Source organism: Mycteria americana, chromosome 13, assembly GCF_035582795.1.
Source record: "Mycteria americana isolate JAX WOST 10 ecotype Jacksonville Zoo and Gardens chromosome 13, USCA_MyAme_1.0, whole genome shotgun sequence".
Taxonomy (NCBI): Eukaryota; Metazoa; Chordata; class Aves; order Ciconiiformes; family Ciconiidae; genus Mycteria; species Mycteria americana.
The window spans coordinates 12,344,765-12,367,223 of record NC_134377.1 but is presented as its reverse complement, the minus strand read 5'-3'; the positions used below and the strand labels follow the sequence as shown (position 1 = coordinate 12,367,223).

The following is a 22,459-nucleotide window of genomic DNA, read 5'->3' as shown; positions in this document are numbered from 1 at the left end:
TGACCTGCTGCTCCGTGCTTTGCAGGTGTGGAAATGCATGGGCAGTGCTTCTCCTGTTTGCAAGCACATGATTTTTACTCTTGGCTTTCCAGGGCTTCTTGTTGAGGCAGAGGTGCTATTTTCTGCCCTTGGTAAGGAAAAAACCTTTTGTGGTCCTGCTTGCATGTGGTTCGTGCACACCACCAGCATGGCATGGCTGGCAGGCAGTGTGCCTTGGTGTAGGACGGTTTTGTTGGCCCCTGTAATTTCACCCTCTGTGTGTGTATCCCTGTAGTGGGAGTTAATCCTTTTTAAAATTTTTTTTTATTTTGCTAGTTGCACAGATGGAAGCAAAAAGCTTTTAAACTGTTCTAAAGCTTGACACCGTGTGGCTTTGCACTTGGTGCTGAGTTTTAAAGCTGAACTTGTCATCTGAAGAGTTTAAAAAAAAAAAAAAAAAAGTAATCCCGTTTCTTTTACTGTAGACAGCTGCCATGGCATGGTCTGGTCCACCTGCTGAGCTTCCAGGGAAGCACTTGGCTTGCTGAAAGCTGCCAAGGGCTCTGGGCCCCCCCAGCTTGCGGTGTGTGTATGCACATGTGTGTGTGTATATATATATTTACATGTGCTAATTACTTCTTAAGTGGCTGCAAGCCAAGATGTCCAAGTTTGAATCCATTATTAGGAAAGTACCTTAAACTTCTGCAGATCCCAGCGAGCTTTTGGAGGCCTTGAGAGCGTTGTGCACGTGTCCTTGGCGGCTGTGGGGAGGGTTGGGGCACGGTTTGCCCCTATAGAAGCACACGTGGGCTACAGGAGAGCGGGGAGGGTGGTGTGTGTCCCTGGAGGGTGAGCGGAGTGGGTGTTGAACTGCGTGCTCCCGGCACGGCCCCCAGCTTTGGGTGGGAATCGGCGATTAAAATCGCATCCAGTCGGAAGCACGAGAGGAAGTGGGGTAGTCATACTGGAAGTATAAATACGCGTTGGCTGCCTTCTGGGTGCCTCTGAATTCCCCCGTGTGCGCAGGGGCTTTCCTGCCGCGGGGGTGGATTGCACCGAGCACGCCGAGCTCCTGCGTGGGGAGGCCGTCCCTGTCCGGGATGAGGGTCGGGCTGTTCCCAGGCCGCCGGTGCTTCCCGGGACCAGGGCAGCAGGTAAGGTGCCCTGGAGCTCGGTGGGGATGTGTGGGTGCAGGGCCGGGGGGAATCCCAGCTGCCCCGCAGGGAGCGACACCTGGGACCTGCTCGTCCCTCCTCTCCCTGCCCTGAGAGCCAAACCTCGCTGTGTGTTTTCCCATATGTAACTTGGCAAAATACCTTTTGCCGAAGAGGCTCGGCTGACCCTCGGCAGGAGCGTGGAGATATCTCTGCATGTCTGTCATCCTTAGGCCTTAATGGGAGTTTGCTGAAAAATATTGTTTGTGTAAAACTTGACCTCTTTGTAAGGGGGCCTCCTTAGGCTGCTTTCCTCCTGCCGTTCTTGCCCTGCTGCTTGCGCCCAGCCTGCCGGGGACCGTTGCCTTGGTTTGATTTTATTTCTGGCTGGTGAGCAGTGCGTGGATGCTGGCAAACCAGCGAGGTGGTCCTGGGGCCGCCTGCCTGCAGCAGATAGCAAGTGGTTTATCAGTACAGGCTGATCTGTGGTCTCACAGGAGGGGAGGAGAAAAAAAGAAAGAAAGAAAAACTTCCTCTTTTTTTTTTTTTTTCTTCCTTTCCCACCCCCTTTTGGTTTTTGTACACGCCAACTGCTGTTTCGGTTGAAATTGCGTTGGCTCGGGCTGGCTGTGCTCCCCGTGCAGCAGAGACCACGAGAGCGTGGGGAGATGCTGCTGGGGAGCTCACGGCGCTGGAAGCTTTCTCCGCTGCTCCCGGTGTGCTGATGAAAGATTTTGATACTGCCAAAAACCTTGCACAAATCTATATGTAACGTGTACCTCTGCTGGGGAAGAGGCGTGCGAGTGTGCTCAGCGTTGGGTGGGATGAAGAAGGGATCCTGGGGAGGGGGAGTCGGGAAGATGCAGCTCTCATGCCCAGGATTGGTCCTGGAAGCATCCTCCGAGCCCAGGCAGCGGTGGGAATTTATTAACCACTAATATGAGAATAATGGTTAATGCCTCTTAAACTGGCAGCGATGAAGGGCAGCATTTAGACATTTGTTACTTTTTTGTTGAAATCAGACAAAAAGCAGGAAGCTTAAAAATCCTCTCCAAACAAACTACGTGAAATATCTATAAAGATCAGCAACTTGTAAATCTCCCACTTTGTTGGCTTTCCTGACTTTGTTACAGCTGCGAAAGGAATTGCAACACATGGTGAAGCATCGAATGTGTGGGTGACAGGGGTGTTTGTGAAAATACCCTCAGGGCCATGGTGTCTTCTCTGGCTCTTGGTCCTGATCAGAAAGGCTGATCTAATATTTATGTGGCGCTGGAGGCATGTGACATGCTTTAATCTTGCATTTTAGTGTTTGTCCACGTCTCCAGCCACGTGGATGGAGAGAGCTGCTCGGGAGGTCGATGCCCGGTGTGCCTCCTCGCATAGGTCAGGGTTTGCTCAGACGGCTGCAAAAATGGCCACGGCTCGGAAAGGAGGGCACTGAAAGGAGCGTTTGCGGATGTGTGAGAGCATGGATGGGGAAAGAGGTGGGCTGAGGAGGGACCTGGTGCCTTTGGACCTCGTGTTGAAGTGCCAAAACTCCAACTTGTGTTTTTGGGAACCAAGTCACCCCTCAAAAAAAAAAAAAGCCCATCTCCAGGAGACTTGGAGACGTGGATCCACAGGGCCCAAATAAATTGCCGGTGGTTTGCAGGCCTGGTCCTGCTGGTGCTGGGGGAAGGCTTTCCGGGGCAGCTGGTTGGGATGGATTTGGGATAATCTTATATTTGGACTTCCCTGTGATAGGAGTAATCCACAGAAAAAACTTGGCAGTGGTGTTTGCCAAGTGGGAAATGGGGCTGCTGGAGAATTGCGAGGGCAGTCAGGTCTTGGTGATCGCCCAAGGCCTGATGTTTGGTTGTCTTGTGGGACTGCGGTTGACTGAATTTTAACCTGCTGCTTTCCCATTTGCTTTCAGTTGTTGCGTGACGTGGAAAGCACACACATGATGAAGAGGAGCTCTCGGCTCTCCTAATCCTTCGTTGGTGATTTGGAAGCAGCGACCGCCGTGCCTGCTCTTTCGACATGTCTGGATCTACGCAGCCCGTGACGCAGAGCTGGCGTGCCACCGAGCCGCGCTACCCTCCGCATGCCATGTCCTATCCGGTTCAGATTGCTCGACCACATGCGGTAAGGCAAGAGACTTTCCTTCCCTACCCGCTTGCAGGGTAGGAGCTGCGTGGCGCGTCCCCGTCGCTGGGGCAGTGGTTCAGCTTGCGCTCGTCTCGGATGTGGCTGTTACAGAGAAATCAGACTGTTTCCGTGCCTGTGGTACGGGATTTCATCGTTCCTCTCTTGTGGGATCCTCTTTTGTTTCTCTATAGAGTGCTTTCAGCTTTTCTCTCCCTTTCCAGCCTCTTTCCGGTGCTTGCCGTGGCGGTGCTCACGGGCTCTGGCTCATCACTTCCGAGCACCCAAGTCCGTTTTTCTTCCTGGCAAGAGCACCCTTGGTTGGATGCAGCAGCCAGCTTGGGGGGAGAGGGGAAGGTCGGCCATCCGTGGGGCAGGAGCACGTGGCCTCCAGCCCTCTTCAGCTTGGCCTTTCCTTGGCGCTGAATCACAAGGGAGCGAGCATCCTCTCCTGTGCGTGGGCTTACCGCTTCCCAGCAAGCCCGGTCCTTGCTCTTCACACCCACAGGAGAGCTCTCCTGATTTCCAAGCAGACTGCCAGGGGTGAACCTGCCGCCTGCCCTTCGGTCAGGAGACCTGCCCCTCTCTACGTGGCGTTCCTGGCTGCTGGTGGCGCTCCTGGGGAGCGAGAAGAAAACTGATATGCTGATTTTTTCCATTTTATCCTTCCCTACTTTTTCCCCCTCCTATCTTTGACCCATAGTCTTGTCTCCTCTTAGATCAAGGCATAAGCTGGTGGTGATTTTTTTGTTGGCTGTGTTTTGTTGAACGCACTGGAGCTTGCACGGGTTAATTCACCCAGATTCAGCCTCTCCTCTCTGTGCCGTGTCGCTCAGTCTGTGCTTGCTCATCCTGGATGGTTGAATGTTTTAGGTTTAAGCCCTTAACGGAAAAAAACTCTGCTTAGTGGAACAGCTTTAGTCAGCTCAAGCTGCTTAAATGAATCTTATTAGGTGCTGGAGCGTGGCACATGCTGGTAAGGCTGCTCTTTGGAGCCGCTTCTTGGTGGGTTATAGCGAGGTGGCCACAGCTGGGAAGGTGCTTGTACATGAGTTAGCAAGGAGACCTTACCTCGGGGTTACGTTTCTGACAGCGGCGGCTATTGAATGGTAAAATTCCTGCTGTGAAGATTTTAGGGTTTGACTTGAAAGCCTGGAAACTCACAAAGTGTCAGTGAAGGGGTGAAATTGCCTCGTCTGCCCTCTTTGCTGGGCTTCAGCAGAGCAGCACGGGGAGCAGAGCTGGAGTTCGGAAAGGCTTTGAAATAGAAATGTTAAAGAGGGCGCAGGACGAGCTTTTAGCCGCGTTAGCTGGCTCATCTAGATCGCTCAGGGCCTGCATGCTTCTACACAAAGAAGCTTTTCATCCAGGGTATGAGACATGCTGACCTGGTTGGATTTATGGGAGTTTTGCTTTCATCGGTGCAAGCATGTTTGTTTGGGGGGTGGGACAGAATGAGAGTATTTGTCTCAAAAAGAAAATCCCAGTTCCCTTTATATCAGAAACCCAAGCAGGAGGAGGATGTGACCAGGTGAGCAAGATATGCAGTTGTTGCAAAGCCGTGATTTAAAAACAAACCAAAGAAACCTCAATACCCAATGTGGAGACGGATTTTAGAAGAGTGCGAAAGGCTCCTAGCCTCAGGGGTGAGTCCCTGTCTCCTGCAAACCCCGGCTGCTTCCCCTTAACGTTGCAACAGCAGAATGAACCAAGCGGGGCAGTTGTTTGCAAGTCAGACGGAGCTCTGGGTTTCTCTAACCTTCCCTGCTCCCTGGCCAGAGTGAATACTGTTTTTATTATATCGTATTAATGTTGGAAGAAGTTGCTGGCGTTTGCTTCTAGAAGCTATTTTTACAGCCGTATGTAATCTTCTGAAGTTATGTGATACCTTTTAGGTGTCTGGATGCGGGAGAGGTCCGAGCTGAGATTTTTTTGGATGGAAAGCCGAAAGGCTCCTCTTGGCAGAAGTGTGCCAGCCCCACGCAAACCCAACACACCTTGCCTCTCCTCGGGGAGTAGGCAGAGTGTTTCTTCAAGCGTGTCCCTGCATGATCTGCCCTGCCACTCTCAGCTGTTTGCAAACACGTGTCTCTTGCTCGGCAGCACCGTGAGCTGGAACCTGGCCATGGCTCTGGGGCTGAAGCTGATCTCTGGTGGGATTGCTTGGGAGAGGAGAGCCTAGTTGCTTTGAAGTTGCTGCGCTGTTTAATATTAAAAGTCAGCAGTATTTGCTTGCATGTCTTGGCCAGGTCAGTTTTGTCACGGGGTGTGTTTGCACAGCGAGAGCTTGTTTGGAAGAAAGCAAGAGAGGCCAAAACCAACCCGACACTAGCATGTCTTGCATCTAATTAGGTTTTGGTTCTGGTTTGCTGCATTCCACGACATCCTTTCCCGAGAACTGGGAATTCGTCAGCCCGGGGATCCTTATCCTGGCGGTGGAAACGCCCTAGGTCACCTCCTGGGCGCGTGCGCAGGGCTGAGCACAGCAGGGCTGCAAATGCTATTATAATATAAATAAATAATCACAGTCCAACTGTGACGGTCGCACCCAGGGAAATGTGGCGCGGCAGGAATACTGAGCTCAGAAATGAGCCGTGACATTATTTTAGGCTTGGAGACACTTTATGAAAAGTGATTTAAAGGATTGCAGCTGTTTGATTTCACAGATGAGCCAAGTGAGAGGGGATGTTGTGAAGGGGCAGAAGGCAGTGGAAGCAGGCTTGGGCATTTTTATTCTCCCACTGTATAAAACCCAAGGGAGTACCCAACAAAATGGGGAAAAAGACGTGTTTCAAGTGAACCAACAGAAATATGCTTTGTACCTATGGGCGCTATCTCCCAGCAGCGCGTTCCAGGAGTCACTGCTGAGTTCGGAGCTGGTGGAGAAGATCCAGTACCGGTTGAGTGAGGATGTTTGTTGGCTGGTTTCGCTCTTAGGTGCCAGCTTTGGGCAGGGCTGTGAACCCGTGGGTCTGATCCAGAGCGAGCTCTGATGGGTGATGCAGTGAACAGGCTCTTCCACTGGGTTGGTCCCCATCTGTATCGGGATGTCCTCCTCCTCCTCCTCCTCACTGAGAGGCATCTGGTCCCAACCACCATCAGGGAGGCTGGATGTGAAAATGGTGCGGTATTTTATAATGACCCTAGATTTAATTCCATCTTACTAAAAAATTACTTGTAAAAAAACTTTGACAAGTGTGCATGCCCTTAAAGGGAAGAAAGAAGCTTAGTGAAAAGGTTCTGGTTTGTTTGAATTTCTTTAGGTAAAACTAAAATCACCAATAATCAGCACTTTCTTCTTAAGAGCACTGTGTGGTTCTTGGCCAAACTGCAGGGGAAAACTTTTTGTTTTCCGTATTAATTAGCTGTAATGTTGGGGTGCTTAGTTGACTTCTGTCATAGAATCACAGAATCGTATAGGTTGGAAAAGACCTTTGAGATCATTGAGTCCAACCGTAAACCTAACACTACCAAGCCCACCACTACACCATGTCCCTAAGCACCTCATCCAAACGGCTTTTAAATACCTCCAGGGATGATTGTTCAGCTTGGGAACAGAGGAATTGTTTGAATGCTTCGTGACCTCTAGCTAAAGGTGAAAAACCCCATTACTTAACTCTTAACCTTCTAATGTGTTCAAAGTTCATGCTTGCTCAAAGGAAACTTTTGCATGAAGAATATTCATTTTCAGGCAACCTGCAGATATTTTCTGTAAACAGATCAACTTCCCTGCGTAGCGCGAGTCCCCCTTTCCTTTTACAGCACCTTCGTGATCAATATTCCCTGAGGACAGAAGAGTTCCCCTCTCTTCCTCCCCAGTGGATCCAGTTTCTTGCTGTGCCCTCCTTACCAGTCATCCTCCTCCTGTTAGGGCCCTGACATTTCAGTGCCACAGGAATGATGCGGCTTCAGGTGCAGGCTGGGGTTACCAGGAGGGTGGTACCAGCTGCAGGAGATGCTGGGGGTCGGGGCACACAAAGTGTCCTTGTGCAGCAGCCTCTGTGCCAAAACAGCTTCTGCTTTTGGGGTGCTTTTAGCGCTTTACCTACGAGAGATATTAAACAGGTTTGGGGATTGGTAGGATTGGGGTGTGTGCACATGCATATGAAATTGGTGTTCCATTGGGGAGCACCATCCCCTCCCCGCAAAACAAGAGGTGCTCACCATGCCTCCTACATGCTGTTTGGCCTTGTTCCCCCCACATTGCTCAGCTGAGATGGCAAAGTGAGCTTAAACCCTCTGCTCCAGCTTTGAGACCTTCATGCCCCCGCCTGTGCCACCTCTCCTGTCTGGGAGCAGCTCTGTAGTTCCTTCATTGCAAACTCCCTGTTTGCAAAACAGCACTTGTGCAGGAGCATCCCAGGCAGATCACTCGTTTTTCTTGGCCCATGGTAAATACTTCCTTGTCTGTTGAACCAGAGACAAGAGGTTGGTGTGAACTTGTGTGTTGATTTGGTGTCCTAGCCAAAGGGTGGCCTGGGGGGAATCGAGTGCCTTCCCTGCCTAGACGACTCCTCCCAGCAGTTGAGCGGGGAAGGTTGAGCCCAGCATCGTGCTGGGGAAGGTGCTGTAAGGAGATGCAAGCTCCTGAGCTGGCAGGAGCTAGCTCCTCTCCACAGTGACGTGATCAGCGTGGCAAGGCGACGCCAGGTAAGCCTGCAGAGAGGCAGTGTATTTTGCATTACATACACGAGGCACCTTTGCTGCTGTGTTGGTTTTCCTTGGAGGAGTTATTCACACTTTTATCTGCTGGAAGCAAAATGCCAGTCTGTGTCGGTGCTTCAGGAACTTGCAGAACGGCATAGTTTACGGTGCCAAATGCTAAAATCCCCCAGGCTGCAAAGAGCCTTCTCCAACCACCTCCGAGTGCAAAGAAGAGCCTCCTGCTACCAGCTGCGCAGCTGAGCGGGGAGCGGTTCGTGCCAGAGATTCGCATCCTGAATTCTGCCTGCTGGGCTCCAGCTAATGTTTTAAGGAATGACTTGGAAATCAAAAACATACCTTGGAAATACCAACTCTGATTGGGTCTGTCACGAGAACTTGGCGCGGTCTCCCTTGAGTACCTTGAGGTTGCCAGTGAAGGATTGCGTGAGCTCTGAGCAGCTCAGCGGTGGATTTGGAGAAATTGGCTTTCTGCTGTGGGACTGGGAGAGCATGGAGGTGAAGGAACAGGACACCTAATTCCCTGCCCTGGGGTCTTTCTCCCATTGCCAGGAAGAAGGAGTTGGCTTACAGCAGTTTGTATTTAAAGCTCATTTGCCCTAGGATACAGCCTTTATGCAAAACAGTTATTTTTCTTCAAGCTACTGTAAGCTTCTATGGTAGCTCCCTAATCTGCTTTTTGGACGTGATTTGATGCAGAGGGTGATGCTTTGCTTTTGGTTGATCTCAAGATTGTAAATCCACAGGGGAAGAAAAAACTTCTGCTCTGTATGTGGTTTGGCAAAGGTAGAGACCCAGTAAAGCCACTTTTGGAGACGTAAAGCCTTTGCTTGCACTCCTAGCCTGACTGCCCGCCTTGCCCCAGCAGCCCCTGGAGACGCCTTCTGCAAGACTGGGAGCTTTTGCTGGTTGTCACTGTCACCACATTTATGCAAAATACTGAGCAAGTCAGGTTCTTTGACCTGAAGGATTTGCTGCGGAGGTGTAAGGAAGTGTAGGAGAGAGCTGAGTAGGGAACGTGGAAAGACAAAAGGGTCCTACATGGACCTGCAGGTAGGTTATGGGTGTTGTGTGGGAGCATGTGTGGTGGGGGACTACTCTGCAGAAGAGATGTGATGATGAGCAAAATGACCTGGTGCTTTTAAGGTGGAAGTTTTGGGTTTGTTGCGTGAAGAGAGCTGCTCACCCCGCATGGGTGTTCGTGACCACAAGCGGCTTCAGGAAGCGGAGCACCAGGCGTGGGGAACGGAGGAAGGGCAGACGGGTCATTCCTGGCTCAAAGGCGCCTGGATGTGACTGGGACAAAAGTCTTGTGATGGAGAGAGGCTCAAAAGCAGCACTGTAATGGGTGTGCTGCTGCTCTGCGGGCACCTCTGGCTGCCGGGGAGAGGGCTGGCGGCTGGCTCCAGCACCAGGCACCGGTCAGATGACTGGGAAGCCACAACAGCTGAGAGCTGCCCCCACTGAGACGTGACTTCTTCTCCATGAATGGCGTATTCAGATGGGACAGCTAAACGCTGCTGACAGCCCCAGTTTGCTGGAGAGGGCGTCGGGAAGGATACGTTATTGTGCAGCTGGTAGAGATGCTAATGGTGCTGGCAGCAGACGTGGCCGCAGTGCAGGGATGGCAGCAGCAATCAATGCCTTCCAAGAAGGGGCCACGCGCAGTGTGGTCACCTCCTAAAACAAAAGGCCAAGTCAGCAGCTTCTGAGAGATGGATGGCAATGAGACTGTGTCGGAACAATAAGGGTACTTGTCTTTTCAGCACATGTTGCATCCCTGTAGGCAAGATAAAAATGCATGTATTCAGCCAGGTTTTTATTACTGACCTTATCTTCAGCAGTAGAGCTGATTGTGGAGGAGTTTGGTTTTTTCCTTAAATCCGCAGTGAGCTCCTCCCAGGTATTTGAGGAGGAAGTTGGGCAGACAGCAGTGTACTTGGGGACGACCTGTTTTGATCAATAACCACCTCCTTTGCACTTCAGTGGAGGTTTTCAGTAACAGAGGATGGCTCCTCTTTGCTGGGGAGGCTGAGGGCGATGGGCTGTATGCCACGCTGGTCCCCTCGCAGCCCGTGCTGTGTCTGGACCTCAGGCAGTGACGGCTCTGCTATAACCCCGGTTCCTCCCAAACCTTCCCCCTTCCTCTTACCTGAATCAGCTTTGGGAAAAATTATTTTCTGCAGGCAAAGGCTGAAAAGTGCATTTCTCGGTCTGATGAGCAACCGCAGTGCTGACAGTGCCAAGGGGTATCCAGGCACCAGAGAGCTTTTCCTTTTATTGCTAAAATAGGTCACGCTCACTGCTGGCAGAAAGAGATTTAAAGCAACTTCTTTTTTCAAAGTTGAGGGTGTGCAGAGCCGGGGTGGAGGGTATCCCCTGTCTCTGGCAAAGCCGCTGGAGCGGTGGCCATGCCGCTTTGGCTACCCCACCTTGGACTGGAGAGCTGGTCTGCCTGGCTTGCAGGTGGCACCGATTGCTAGCCCAGCCTTCTGCTGCAGCCAGGGTTGCATCAAGAGGCTCAAGCAGCAGCTTATTGCACAAATTAATTGCTGGACGGTCCGAGGCCTTGCAGGTTTCAAGTCGGGATACGCTGCTTCACGCTGGCTGCGTGCTCCTGGGGATGTGGGAAGCTCAGCCTGCCACGTGCTTCCCGGCGGGACGGGGTGGCTTTGCAGTCCAAGGCTGTGCGGTCAAGTCTTGGCCACTGTGTTGGGCCACTCTGACTTGTGTGTCCCCTCTGGCCGTCCTTGTTGTATGGGGAGTAGCTCTGGGCATCAGAGGTGCAGGGCTTTCTCTGATTTGGGGAAACACCAGCAGAAAAGCAGGAGGAGGAGAGGGATGGAGGATGTGGCCAGTGTGGGCGCTCTCTCCTCTTGGGAAATACCAGTGGAAACCAGGACACCCAGGATGAAGGTGAGGCGTGGGGTGGAGCAAGGTCCCCAGATCCCCCAGAGCCAGCGGGATGATGTTGGGGGGACGAGAGGAGTGCGGGGCATGCGAGGGCAGCAGCTGTAAAGTGCCCAGCTCTGGCTCTGCGTGCCACCGGTGCTGCGGTTTGTGGGGGCACCAGCCCCGCTGCCCTCGCCCATCAATTCCCCTGCGGTTAAAAGGAGTTCCCAGGATGGCACGCGTGCTGCTCATGAGCAGCAGGAATAGGCCAGGCATCCTCTTCTGAAATTAGATAAGGGACAATTTATAAATAGTGAAATAAATAGGGATGCTTTGGCATTGTTTTTTGCTTGCTATTCGGACCACACCATTATTAATCGGCCTCATTTAGGCTAAACGCTTGGGAGTGCTTCAGCAGAAATAGCACGTCATTAAGAAAAATTATTCGCAATACAACGCTGGGCCAGCTTGTAACGAGCAGCCCATGACCTAATCCTTGGTGGAGGTGGCGAGGAGCTGGGATTCGCTCCTCGATGAGCGTGTGCAGTGCCCTGGCCTGTTTGCCTGCCTGCAGAAGGTGACGAGGACAGTGTGGGGCAGCGGCTCGTAGGTGGGTGAGGGCTCCTGTGCCTGGGGAGCTCCGCAGGTGAGGTGCTGGCTGTGCCCGATGCCGTGATTAGAGGCAGCTGCTGGCACGAGTGCCACCCTCCGCCGGGGAGCTGGCTCAGCTGGCGGATGTGGTGACTGACCCCGGGACCGCTCCTCCTCGGCGTCACTGCAAAACAAGAGCCGGTGGTTTTTAAGTGAAGCTGTCTTCGCACCGAAACTCGGCAGGGAGCTCTTGGTTGCTTTCTCGGCTGAAGACGTGGTAAGTGGCAGGGGACGGATCTAACGGTTTGGGCTGCTCGAGCTGTGCTACAGGTGCTCGTCTGGCTGTGCTCTAGGTCTCCATGGGTTTGCTCAAGAGCTGTTTTCCAAGGAACCCAGAAGCGCTGAGCATTTGCACTTGTTTTTCTGCTGGTGGGAGCAAGAGAAGAGAAGCACTTTGCCTTTCTTTTGGAAGACCAGCTCCAGGCTTGCTTTCTGCAGGCCTCGTGTCTCTGGGGTCTTCTCCTCGGGGGCTAATTCTTGCAGCTGTGGGAATGCTGTCTGGATGGAGCAGTCGGTAGATGCCTTGTCCGTATGGATGCGCTCTGCGCTGGAGCTGGGAGGGCAGGGTCAGAGCTGCCGTTGGCCATGGCACAGCATTGCCTGGCTCTGTGTGCTGCAGGTCAGCGCCCGGGGGTGCTTCCAGCATCGCTTTCAAACCCCTCTTTCTTCCTCCTTGTTGGAGGTCAGGCAACCCGGACCTGGGCAGCTGCAAGCAGAGGAAGGAGAAATGAAGCGCACCAGCAAGTGCACGCGTTCAAAACAGAAAGCGAGAGAGGCAGAAAGGTTGCGCGGCTGCGTGCAGTTATTAGTTTAGTGTGTGGGTTATCCTGAGGTCGGGGACAGCACAGAAGATTTTACTGGAGGCATTGTGGTAGGTAGGGCAGCAGGCTGAAAGCTTTAAAAAAATTTAAAAAATGGGGGAAAAAAAGCTGCTTTTTTTTTTTTCCCTTCCACGGCGCTGTCTGGTTTTGTGTCGCTGAGGGTTTTTCTGTAATATTGCATTCAGTCTCCTGGTTTTAGACAGTTTGATTAGCGTACCTAAATGAGCCTGATAGACTGGGGTTATTTAGGGTCAGAGGATTTTCCAGGAAGGGGAGGGAGACGGCGCTCCTGCATCAAGTAATAACACAAAAGGACCTTGGGCCAGGGAGTGCTTCCACCGGCTTCCCCCCCAGCACCCTCGGGCCGGGGCAGCGTTGGACGTGTCCAGCCTTCCTCGCTGGCAGCAAAGGACGCTTTCGGCACCTCTGGCTGGGCCCAAGTACCTCTTCAGTCTGCTGCATGAAGAAGTAGTATATTTTAATGAGGCTGCTTTTGGCTCTTTAGCATTTTATTTATCTAAATGTTGGCATTGTGCTGTATTGCTCTGCTGGGGTGATTTATGGCACCGTAGGCACTCTCGGTGTCTGTCCATCTTCGGCGATGCTGCTAGTGCTGGCCCAGCCCAGCCAGCGGCTTGTTGTGGTGCGGGGCCAGGAGCTGCTCGGAAGGACCCGCCGGAGCCAGCTCTCCTCGGGGCAGGTTTCTGGCGTTGTGTAGGCAGAAAGTGGCTGCATTTCAGTCGTGTTCCCCGCAAGACCCTTCCCCAGCAGTCGCTGCAGCAGGCAGCAGTCGTGAGTTCTGTCTTCAGCATCACCCATGTCAGGCTTCGACTGAAACGCGTTTGGTGTAAGGGAGAGGGAATCAGACCCCTGTGTAGGGGCCAGGGGTTTGCAGCATTCGCGTGGGATGCTGAAGTCTGCTCCTGGGTACTTGTGGCTCCACTGCTGAATTGCAGCGTATGCTGTGCTGTGGGCGCCCGAAATCTTCTGCTCTGGGGAGCTGCAGTTCTGGTGATGGTACCAGCAGCTGTCTGTCTGTGCTCCCCATCACCTGCCTCCCAAGCAGCAGCCGCACAGCCCCCCGTCGCTGCTGTGTGTCCCTCTGCTTACAGCAGTGTGCAGCCCCTTCTCAGTGGGTCTCTTGGGGCTGGGGCAGTGCAGTGTGAGGCTGAGCTGTCTCAGCCCTGAAGAGCTTGCTCCCTGATTTGATTTCATCCAGGTGATGTGCTCAGGAGCTAGTGCAGGTGCATAGTTTGAAACTGAATAATGTAGATTTTCCTTGTTGTTTTTCTAATTTTAATTAGCTGGCTTCAACCTAAGCTTTGGAGATGTGGCTAGCTGGTTTTGAAGTGTCTGTTTCTTGTGTGTGAGGTTGATGGTCTGGGCCAGGGCAGCTATCCAGCATGCTGTAATACCAGGTGGCTTGTGAAGGACAAAGCAATGCATTTCTGGGACTGGAAGACGGAGACGACTCAGCCTCTTCACTGCACTTGGATGCCAAGCTGCTCCCAGCGACAGGAATCCAACCTTCCTCTCCTGGCTGGGTGACTTCCACAGTTTTCCAAGCCTGCTCCTGACCTGGAGCAGGTCACTGCTGCCCGTGGGCAAGTGTGGGTTGGCCGGGCATCGGTGGGTGGGTTGTTGCAGGAGCAGGAGGCACCAGAGCAAGGATGTGCGTAGCAGGGTTGTGGCGCGGAGCTGCCGAAGGGGTGCTGGGGACAAACGTCTGTGCTGGAGGATGGGATCCTCCCTCCAGTGCTCTGCGGTAGAGGTGTTTTTGGGGACCTCTGTGCTGGCTGTGCCTGGGCCCTATCTCCCCAGTTCAGACAAGCTTTCTGACAGCTTATGAGGCTGCTCCCGTGGCATGGTGTGGATTTGGTTCTGTTGGAGAGGACGGATGCCCCAGGGACTAGCCTGAATACAGCTCTGCTCTCATGGCCGGCGGAGAGCCGCTGCCAGAGAGGTGTGTGTGGGACAGGAGGGTGTAACCCAGCTCGGCCTCGGCATTGCTGGGCCGGTTCTCGAACCGTTTATGGCTCTAGTTGGTGCAGTCTAGAGAGAGGAAACTCTGGCCTGTTTGTTTATGTTCTGCCTACATGGTTAGAGGGGAGACAGTTCCTTTCACCCGGGGTTATATTTTGGGAAGCTGCTGTTTTATCAGGAGAATAAGGTCTTGACATTGAGAGTTCCAAAAGTGATTTTGGTTGCTTTGCTTTGGTTTTGTTTTGGAAATATTCCCCCTCTTTTGCCCGAGTAAAGAAGCTTAATTTCTACCAACAGAAGTGGAAAAGGTGCTCAATTCTACTTCTTGCTCATCTTCTCTTTGCATCTCTTCCTGCCCTCTGCAAACCCTCCTCCCACCCCCCAAATCTGTTCATGTGCCAGAGCCCCTGCCCATGGTCTTTCTGCTTCCTTAATTTCTATTTCATGACACTTACTGAATTTATGAAATTCTGCAAATCTTCCACAAAGTACATCTGTGTGGGAACACCTGAACCACAAGGAACAACAGGAAGGTTGGTGTGAAAGGAACAAAGTCCTGACCAGAGGCAATGGGAGGATTGAGGACCCTGGAGAAGGTGCTCCGACACATCAGCAGATTTGGGGCATGGGAGGAGGGTTTGCAGAGGGCAGGATGGGATGCAAAGAGAGAAGGAGGGAGAGCAAAAAGTAATTGAGCAAAAACCAGCAAAGCAATGGAGAGGAAACGGAGCAACGTGTAGCTTGGGGCTGCGGAGTTTTTTAGTTGTTTTATTTCAGGTGTCTTATAGCTGCCCTTGAGCAGGTGCCAAGACTGTGCTCGAAATTTTAGATCGCGATGGGCACTAAATCACGCTTGTGCTGCGTGCTTCAGCGGTGGGGAATTCAGGTGGCACCCGCTGGACGCCGCTCCCGCGTCTCTGCCCGTGAGTGGAAGGTGCAGCGGCGCTGGCAGCAAGGTGCCTCCCAGCATACGTCTTTAAAACACTGCTAAACAAAATTGAAGCCTCTTCTGAAGGCAGCTCGTAAACCTTTCTGGCATATTTGTGAGTCATAGCTCACAGTGCAATTTACTGTAGTAACTTTCTGAGCAATTAATCCACCCATGTCCTGCCCGGTCTCCCACGGTTCCTTTGACAGTTCATCACAGGGCACAGAAATTTGTCTATTTTAATGCTCCTCACTAATTTTCAGGTTATGTTGTCTTCTGGTAAAACCGAACGCTGATATGAGCAGAGCGGAGCGAGTCGGAGAGCGAGTTGGGCGATGTCTAGAGAAGCCGGAGGGGCACGTCTGCCATCCCGGCCCCAAGCTAACCGCTCTGCCTAACCAGCTTCTCTGTCACTTCAGGCCACGCCAGCAAGCTCTGAGCTCCACCAGCAATTTTCTGACGGGGGTTAGAGGAGGAAAAGGCAAAGCTCAGCTAAGTGTGGGCAGCGGGAAAAGGAAAAACAGATGGTTCTCGGGACATGCAAGAGCCTTCTTTTTTTTTCTCAAGGGCACAGCCTTTGAGCCTCCCAGACAGGTAATTCTTGTTTATACGCCCACAGAAGGTGACAGTCCTGCTTGTGGGCCTGTTGGTGTGTCTTCCCAGACATGGTGTGTTTGTTTTGTAGGTGGATGTCAGGAGCTGCATTGCTCTTTTTTTTTTGTTTTGTTTTGTTTTGTTTTGTTTTTTGTTAAAACCAGGACAAGTGCGAACGTGGGGAAGGCAGCGTTGTAGGCAGCGATTCTGCTTTGGCTGGGGCTGTAAGAGCTAAGGGGCTCCTTCACTTCAGATGTCCGAGTTTGTCCCATCTGTGCTTGGCCCCGTGGTATATTCTGTCCTGCAGCCCCCCAGGGCCTCCTGCCTGGATGAAGAAAAAGCAGCATCACGGGGTAGCATCCTCCCTTAACACCTGGGTTTACAGCAGAAGTAGAACATCCCCACGAGGATGAGTAGACGCTGTCCCAGAAATGCCCTCCTTATGTCGCAAGAACCTGTCTGAAGTCACCCCTTGCCCCAGAGGCCGAGGTCTGAAACGGCCAGGCTGGAGGTGGAGACCAGGAATTTGGGGCTGGCAGAGGTCCCTGATTCCTGGTGTTTCACAAGATCAGTCAGAACAGAAAAGGAGCAGCACCGCACTATTGCCTGATGCTGGGGAGAAATGAACCCTATTCCAAAAACTGGTGCACCTTTCTAGGCACAAGGAGAAGTGGTGGCCATCAGACACCACCATTCCCTTTCCTCCTCCATCTGTTATTTGGCCTGTTCAGCTTTTGTGCGAGAGCGCCTGCTTTTCTTGGCTCCCCTGGACTGCGTGCTTACAATTTCAGTTTTTCTTCCTGGCTTTCCAGAAAGCTGCTATGCAAACATCTTGTTTTACCCTCTGGTGGCCAAAGATGTTGGGCTTTGATATTCCCTTCTACTCTGCAGCCCACTGGAGGAGAGCATGGCATCCAGCGCTGGGCTGCTCTGTTCACTTACAGCTCGGGAGAGGGGATCTCTAGGGGCAGGTTGTTGCTATTTAAGCTCCCAAATCCTTTCTTTGCCTGCCATGCACCTTGCTGGGGCCACTTCTCCAGCTTCCCTAGTACTGGAGCATGTCAGTCTTCACTACAGCAGATCAAATAATTTCTGTTGCAGCTGTTAGGGCTGAGAGTCCCCTGCCCGCACCCCCAACTGCATGCATGTGGTATTTTATTTAATGATTTTTTTTTTTTCCCTTAGACTCTGAAAATTTTTTTTTTCTTTTTGAGGGAGTTGCAGCTTTTTTGTTCCAGTTGAGAACTGTTCAAAATAGGCTCCCAGGTGGGATTGGTTCTTCTAACATAAATGTGTGTCAGTGTTACCAGGGATATTCTGTGGCAGGGCTTTCTATGCCATTGCTGAAGGTCTTAGTTAATTAGATGATTAGTCTTCTGGTCAAGTATCTATCTGCAAATAAAAAATAGCAGTTGAATGTAGCTGCTAAAATACTGTTGCTGGAATCAGTCTGCGGCACAGAGCAGGAGGGCTTCTCATTTAATTAAAATCAGGAACATACTGTACTGTACTCTCCAAGGGTCAAGGAACAAAAGGGATGTACACATAATAAGTAGCAAACTGTCCTTTCAAACCCCTTGAGCTCAGCCCAGGGGAGCTGTGTTTAAAGGGACATTCTCAAGATAACATTTGTGATTTCTCTTCTTTCCTTTTTTAATTTTCTTTTTTATTTCTTCATAACTGCTGCGTGGATTATTGAAGCTGAAAGTATCCTGTGACTTTTAATTTTCTTCTTACCTGTTCTTCCTCTCGGATTTGAAGTTGTCATCAGGATTGCTTGGATGCCAAAAATCTCTGTGTGCGTGCCTGGCGGCTGGGTTGAGCTTGCTGGGGTCCCGTCCCAGGAGCCAGCTGGCGAGCAGCCCCAGTAAAAGGCTGCAGGCAGGTTGGACCAGGGGCCGAGCTACCATCCCAAAACGGTGTGGGACTGGGGGTTACTGGGAACCCTTCTGAGAGGGGGGGGAAGCACTGAGCTGTGTGGTCCGGCACCCAGTGCTTCAAAGGAGGAGTATCTGTATGGTTTCTTCTGAGTTGCCGGGGTTTGCTGCTTGCTTGAAAGTTGCCACCAGCCTACTGAGCACTTCTGTGTTTTTCTGCAGGACGTCGCGCTGTTGGAGTACCAGCATCATTCCAGGGATTTCGCTTCCCACCTCCCGCCGGGGTCTATCATGCAGCCGCAGCGGCGGAGGCCGTCCTTGCTCTCCGAGTTCCAGCCAGGCAATGAAAGGTACCGGTTCCCTGCCTCCCCCTGAGCCGTGGGCATCCCGACTGCCTTAGCAAGTATTCTGCGCAGCGCTGTGCTGCAGAGGAGGGCTCTGAGACCTGGGCAATGCTATGTTGTGTATTGCTACTGACTGTGCTCGGTCTCTGTGCCAGTCTTAGCTTCGTTGTGATAATGCGAGTGGCACCTTTGCCTTCTGGTTTCTTCCCTTGGACCGTCATGCATTTTAAAGACATCTTAAAAATACCAAACAACAAAAAACCCGTCCCCCTCGCTTCTGTGAAGCTACACGTCGCTGTGACTGGTTGCACTGGCTTTCTTCAACGTAGAAAATAAAGCCGTGTGGTTGGGTTTGGTCTGTGGCTCCCGAGGCTGAAGGGAGGAGTGAGAAGAGCTCATTTCCACTGTGCATCTCCGCTTCCTCTTCTGCTGCTCTTCCTCCCCGGTTTCATTGTTTTTGTTTCTCTTTCTGCATTCCCCTCACAACTTTCTCCGAGCTGCTTTTTTCCTGTCTGCTCCTCTCGCGGCTCTCCCGGCGTCGCCAGTTGCTTTCGTAGCCTCCCATGGGAGGCTGGCAGTGTTTTTGGGTGCGACTCAGGCAAGTGCCGTGTGGCTGGAAATGCTGTAGATGCTTTAACCACAGGAGCTGATCTGTTCTGAAGGCCATCACTCTCACTCTCTGTTTCATCGCAAAACGCTGCGCTCGCACAGTTTCTCTTCTGCATTTGACGCTTAGTGGTTTTGGAAAAAACTGGCCTGGAAGTGAAATAAGAGCCTTGCTACAGCAGATTTATGCAAAGTGTTTTTTTATGCTTATTCCTTAGTCGGGCTAAGAATAAAAACAGCGCAGTCAGAGAGATGAATCTGTTTCTCTAGAATAATAATTATTAGGGGAGAGGAGAAAGACCTCAGGGTGCTGGATGCATAAGGGCATAGATGCAGACAGGACCCTCTTTTTCTAGTGGGATGGATTCGGCTTGGTGCTCAGCAAGAACAAACCCATGAGAATTTGGAGGCAAAAAGCAGCCTCCAAAGTTAGTTTTGCATCTGCCCTCCTGGATGTGGTGTTCTGGGTTGTGCCTGTGGCACCTGCACATACCGAGGGTAATGTCACTTCTGATGACTAGTCATTTATAGCTGCGTGTTGCATTGCCTTGGCTTGCTTTGATTTCTCAGTGCTTTTATTTCTTAGCACAAAGTAACACGGTTCAGTTGGAAGTGGGTCAGATTCAGCTAAATTTGGGGGAGGTGGGTAAAGAAGACCTGGCAACATGCTCATGCCTGGTTTTGTTTTTCACACTACTTACGGTTTGCAAAATGGAGAACCAGTTCTTCTCTCCAGTACAATGAAGGTTTCAAGGTCTGAGTATGCTATTTTAAAAAAATGTATCTTGGTTCTTCCATGTAACTAAAAAAACCAGCTGCAAGCCTTGGTGTCTGCTTTACCACACGCCTAATCTGGTGTGGTCATCCAAGCATCTTGCTTTGGCTTACAAATGTTGCAAACTTTGTTACAAAAATGTTACAAAAAATGTTACAAAAATGTTGTTTTTGTGTTGTCAATGACATGAATGTGGGTAAGTATCAGTGGAGGTTGCTGGGTCTAGATACACATCCAAAAGGTTATCATGGTTACTTCAGCACTTTCAACCTGAATGGTGAAGTTTCAGCATGCTATAAAAAGAAACTTTTTTTGGAACAGACCCAACTTACTTTTCATTCCTTTTCCCTGTAACATCCGAAAAATTGAACTTTTGCAAAAATTATACTGGGTAATAAAGCTAAAAATACCACTTAAGTTCAGCTCACTTGGCATCTTGTGCCAGAATGCTGGGATATAGACTTGTTAAAAAATTTTTTTGGGCGTCTGGGGATGCAGGATGGGGGGGGTCTGCAGAAATTTTCAGCCAGTGTAATTAATTATTGAAGTCATTCAAACTGGGTGGAGCTGGGGAGATGTTAGTCCATTTTGCAAAGCCAACTACTGTTTCTCTGCATCTTTAAGCACTACACTTAAAAATCTACCCTATGGGGGCTTTGCTTTTTCATCTTTGTGGTGTGAGGATCTCCTCTAAAACAGCACCTGATATGTTGGAAATGGAGCCCCTTGGGTGTTTGGGTTCCTCGGGTGCTCAAGGGCCAAGACCCTGGAGCTTCTGGAGCAGGTTGGGTCAGTCATTGATGTCAACCCCCGAAAAATAGCTCTGGCTCTGCCTGGTGTGGAGCAAAGCCTGGGCAAGGGAGGGCGGTGAAAGCAGCCGTCTCTGCAACTGAGTCCCTTTGGCAGGTTGATGCTGGGCGCATCTGTAAGCACTTTGGCTTTGTTCCTGGGCTGGGATTGATGGTTTTGAGCAGAGGCAGCTGGCTCTCAGCGTGAGGGACTGGGGAGGAGGGAGTGACCAAAGGCAAACAAGTAATGTCTGCAACATGGACATAGGGGGTAAATAGAGAGAGAAACAGGGGTGTGCTGTGTCTGAAAGGAAGACCCTCACCTTGGTTCCCTGCTGGATACCCCACCTGGCATGCAGTGGTGGTGGGCACGCGACAATCCTCCCCTTGAAGCAAGTGTCGGTGGAGGGGAACCCTTCCAATCCCCCATTGCTTTGGGTGTTCAGAGGAAGCAGCCTGTCTGCTGTTGGTTGTGGCGGCTGATGCTTTTCCAGGATCACTCCCCTCCTCAAAGAAGTCAATTTGCGAGTCTGGTGCAAGTGGAATGTGGCGGACTGACAGCACTGGAGATCGAGCCCTGTGCGTGTTCCCAGATTGACATCCCTGCCATCGCCATGCCTCGCGTTGATCCGGAGCAGTGCCTGCAGCCAGAGAGTGTGGTTCGGCCCTCGGGCCGCTCAGTCCTGGTTCCTCTGGGCCCACCTGCCTGGCGGGCGGCCACTGTTGCCCTCCTCTCCTGGAAACCCCAGGGATTCGCTTTACTCTGTGCTGGTTTGGGGGATTATCCCCCAGTTTGGCTTTCCTTCACCTTGGGCAGATCTCTAAAGCCTCTGCAGGCTGTCTTTGCACATGGTATTTGAGGCTTGACCCCATGGATGCTTTAAATCCTGCAGAAATCATTTGGGCTTGCTTAGATGGTCTTCCTACAGCTTTGCAGGTTTTCTGTCTCTCCTGGCTGCAGTTTTGCTGTAGCCACCAGGGTGGTGGTTAGTTGTGGCCCGGCAAAAAGGGAACAAGTGGTGAAGCATTTCACCATGGGCACGGTGTTTTAAGCTCGTTGAATGTCAGGCTCAGGCAGCTGGATGTCCTCCAGCTGAGCCTGGTGGGTCAGGCAGGATGGGGAGAACCAATTCCTGAAGTGTCACCATCGTGGGCTCTCCTCCTCGGGGGTGATGTGCCTCCTGCTTCCCACCCTGGGCAGCCCAGTCCTGCAGGAGATGCTGGGGAGTTGCAGACTGCCCTTCTCCAAGTACATCAGTCTTGAGAGTAGTCATCACCCCTTGGTGAGTGGGTAGAGACTTGAACTCCCCGTGCAGCAATTCTGGCTTGGAAGACGGAAGGAAAACTTGAACCACTTTGAATCTGTTGCTATAGGGAAAGTTGGCTCTGTCTGTCTTTGCAGGGATGTGCTGCTTTCCTTGATGGTTTTTTTGGTAGCAGGCTTTTTCTTGGAAGGATCCACAGACTTCCCCTTAGCTTGTTCGGTTGGCTGTGCCAACTGGACTGCAGGAGCGAAGAGAAGTATTTCAGGATCTGCTGTTGGTACAAGTCGTACCATGAATACTTGCAGAGGAATGTCCTGGCAAGGTGACAAGGATTAGGGTTTTTTTCTCTTCTCTATATATTTTGGTCTGCAAAAGAAATGAGAAAAACTGGGTTGAGTGTTAAATGGCAGGTGCCAGTGAGGTGAGGGGTCTGAAAAATCAAGGAACTGGATTTTTCTGACCGCTTATAAGCGTGACGATTTTGGAGCAAGATTCCGTATTAACACAGGAATGCTGGGGTGGATAATGGCTTCTCTGGCAGAAAATGTGGCTGTAAATAAGCGGTATGCATGTTAACACAGTATATTCCGCCTTTATCCAGAATAAGATGAGTCACTATTTTCATAGGAGATTATTTTCCCAGTTCGTGGGACCATGCTCCTTTTTCAGAGCCTTTCTGCTTAGCAGTCATGAGGAGTTTGAAGAGTTTGCCTGGTGTTGATCTGAAGTATGACATTTAGGATACGTTAAGCAGCTGCTGTGTTTCTGCAGCCATCCGATACAGCCACGTGCAATATAGCATGAGAGCAGGCCTAATTACTGTGCTTATTGAATGTGATTAATCCTGTTGGCTGAGGAGCCCGGGGAGCGGTGGGAAGCCGGGGCGGTGTGCGTGGCTGCTGGAAATCACGTGCAGCTCTTGGTCTTCATCTGTGCTGGGCCAAATGGCACCAACTGCTCCCGAGTTAACAGCGTGACCGATCTGATTTTATTTATGGTCTTTAATTAAG

At 51.4% G+C, this 22,459-nt stretch overlaps 1 protein-coding gene across 8 annotated transcripts in view; it reads left to right on the top strand.

Moving 5' to 3' along the window:
• NCOR2 (nuclear receptor corepressor 2) overlaps positions 1 to 22,459 on the top strand; it is a 258,591-nt gene that overhangs the window by 74,441 nt on the left and 161,691 nt on the right. For all 8 annotated transcript variants that reach the window (XM_075515988.1, XM_075515987.1, XM_075515985.1 and 5 more), the window contains exons 2-3: positions 3,052 to 3,263; positions 17,894 to 18,021. In XM_075515988.1, coding sequence (XP_075372103.1) covers positions 3,159 to 3,263; positions 17,894 to 18,021 — 233 coding nt within the window. In that variant the 5' untranslated portion in view covers positions 3,052 to 3,158. The remainder of the gene's footprint in view (positions 1 to 3,051; positions 3,264 to 17,893; positions 18,022 to 22,459) is intronic.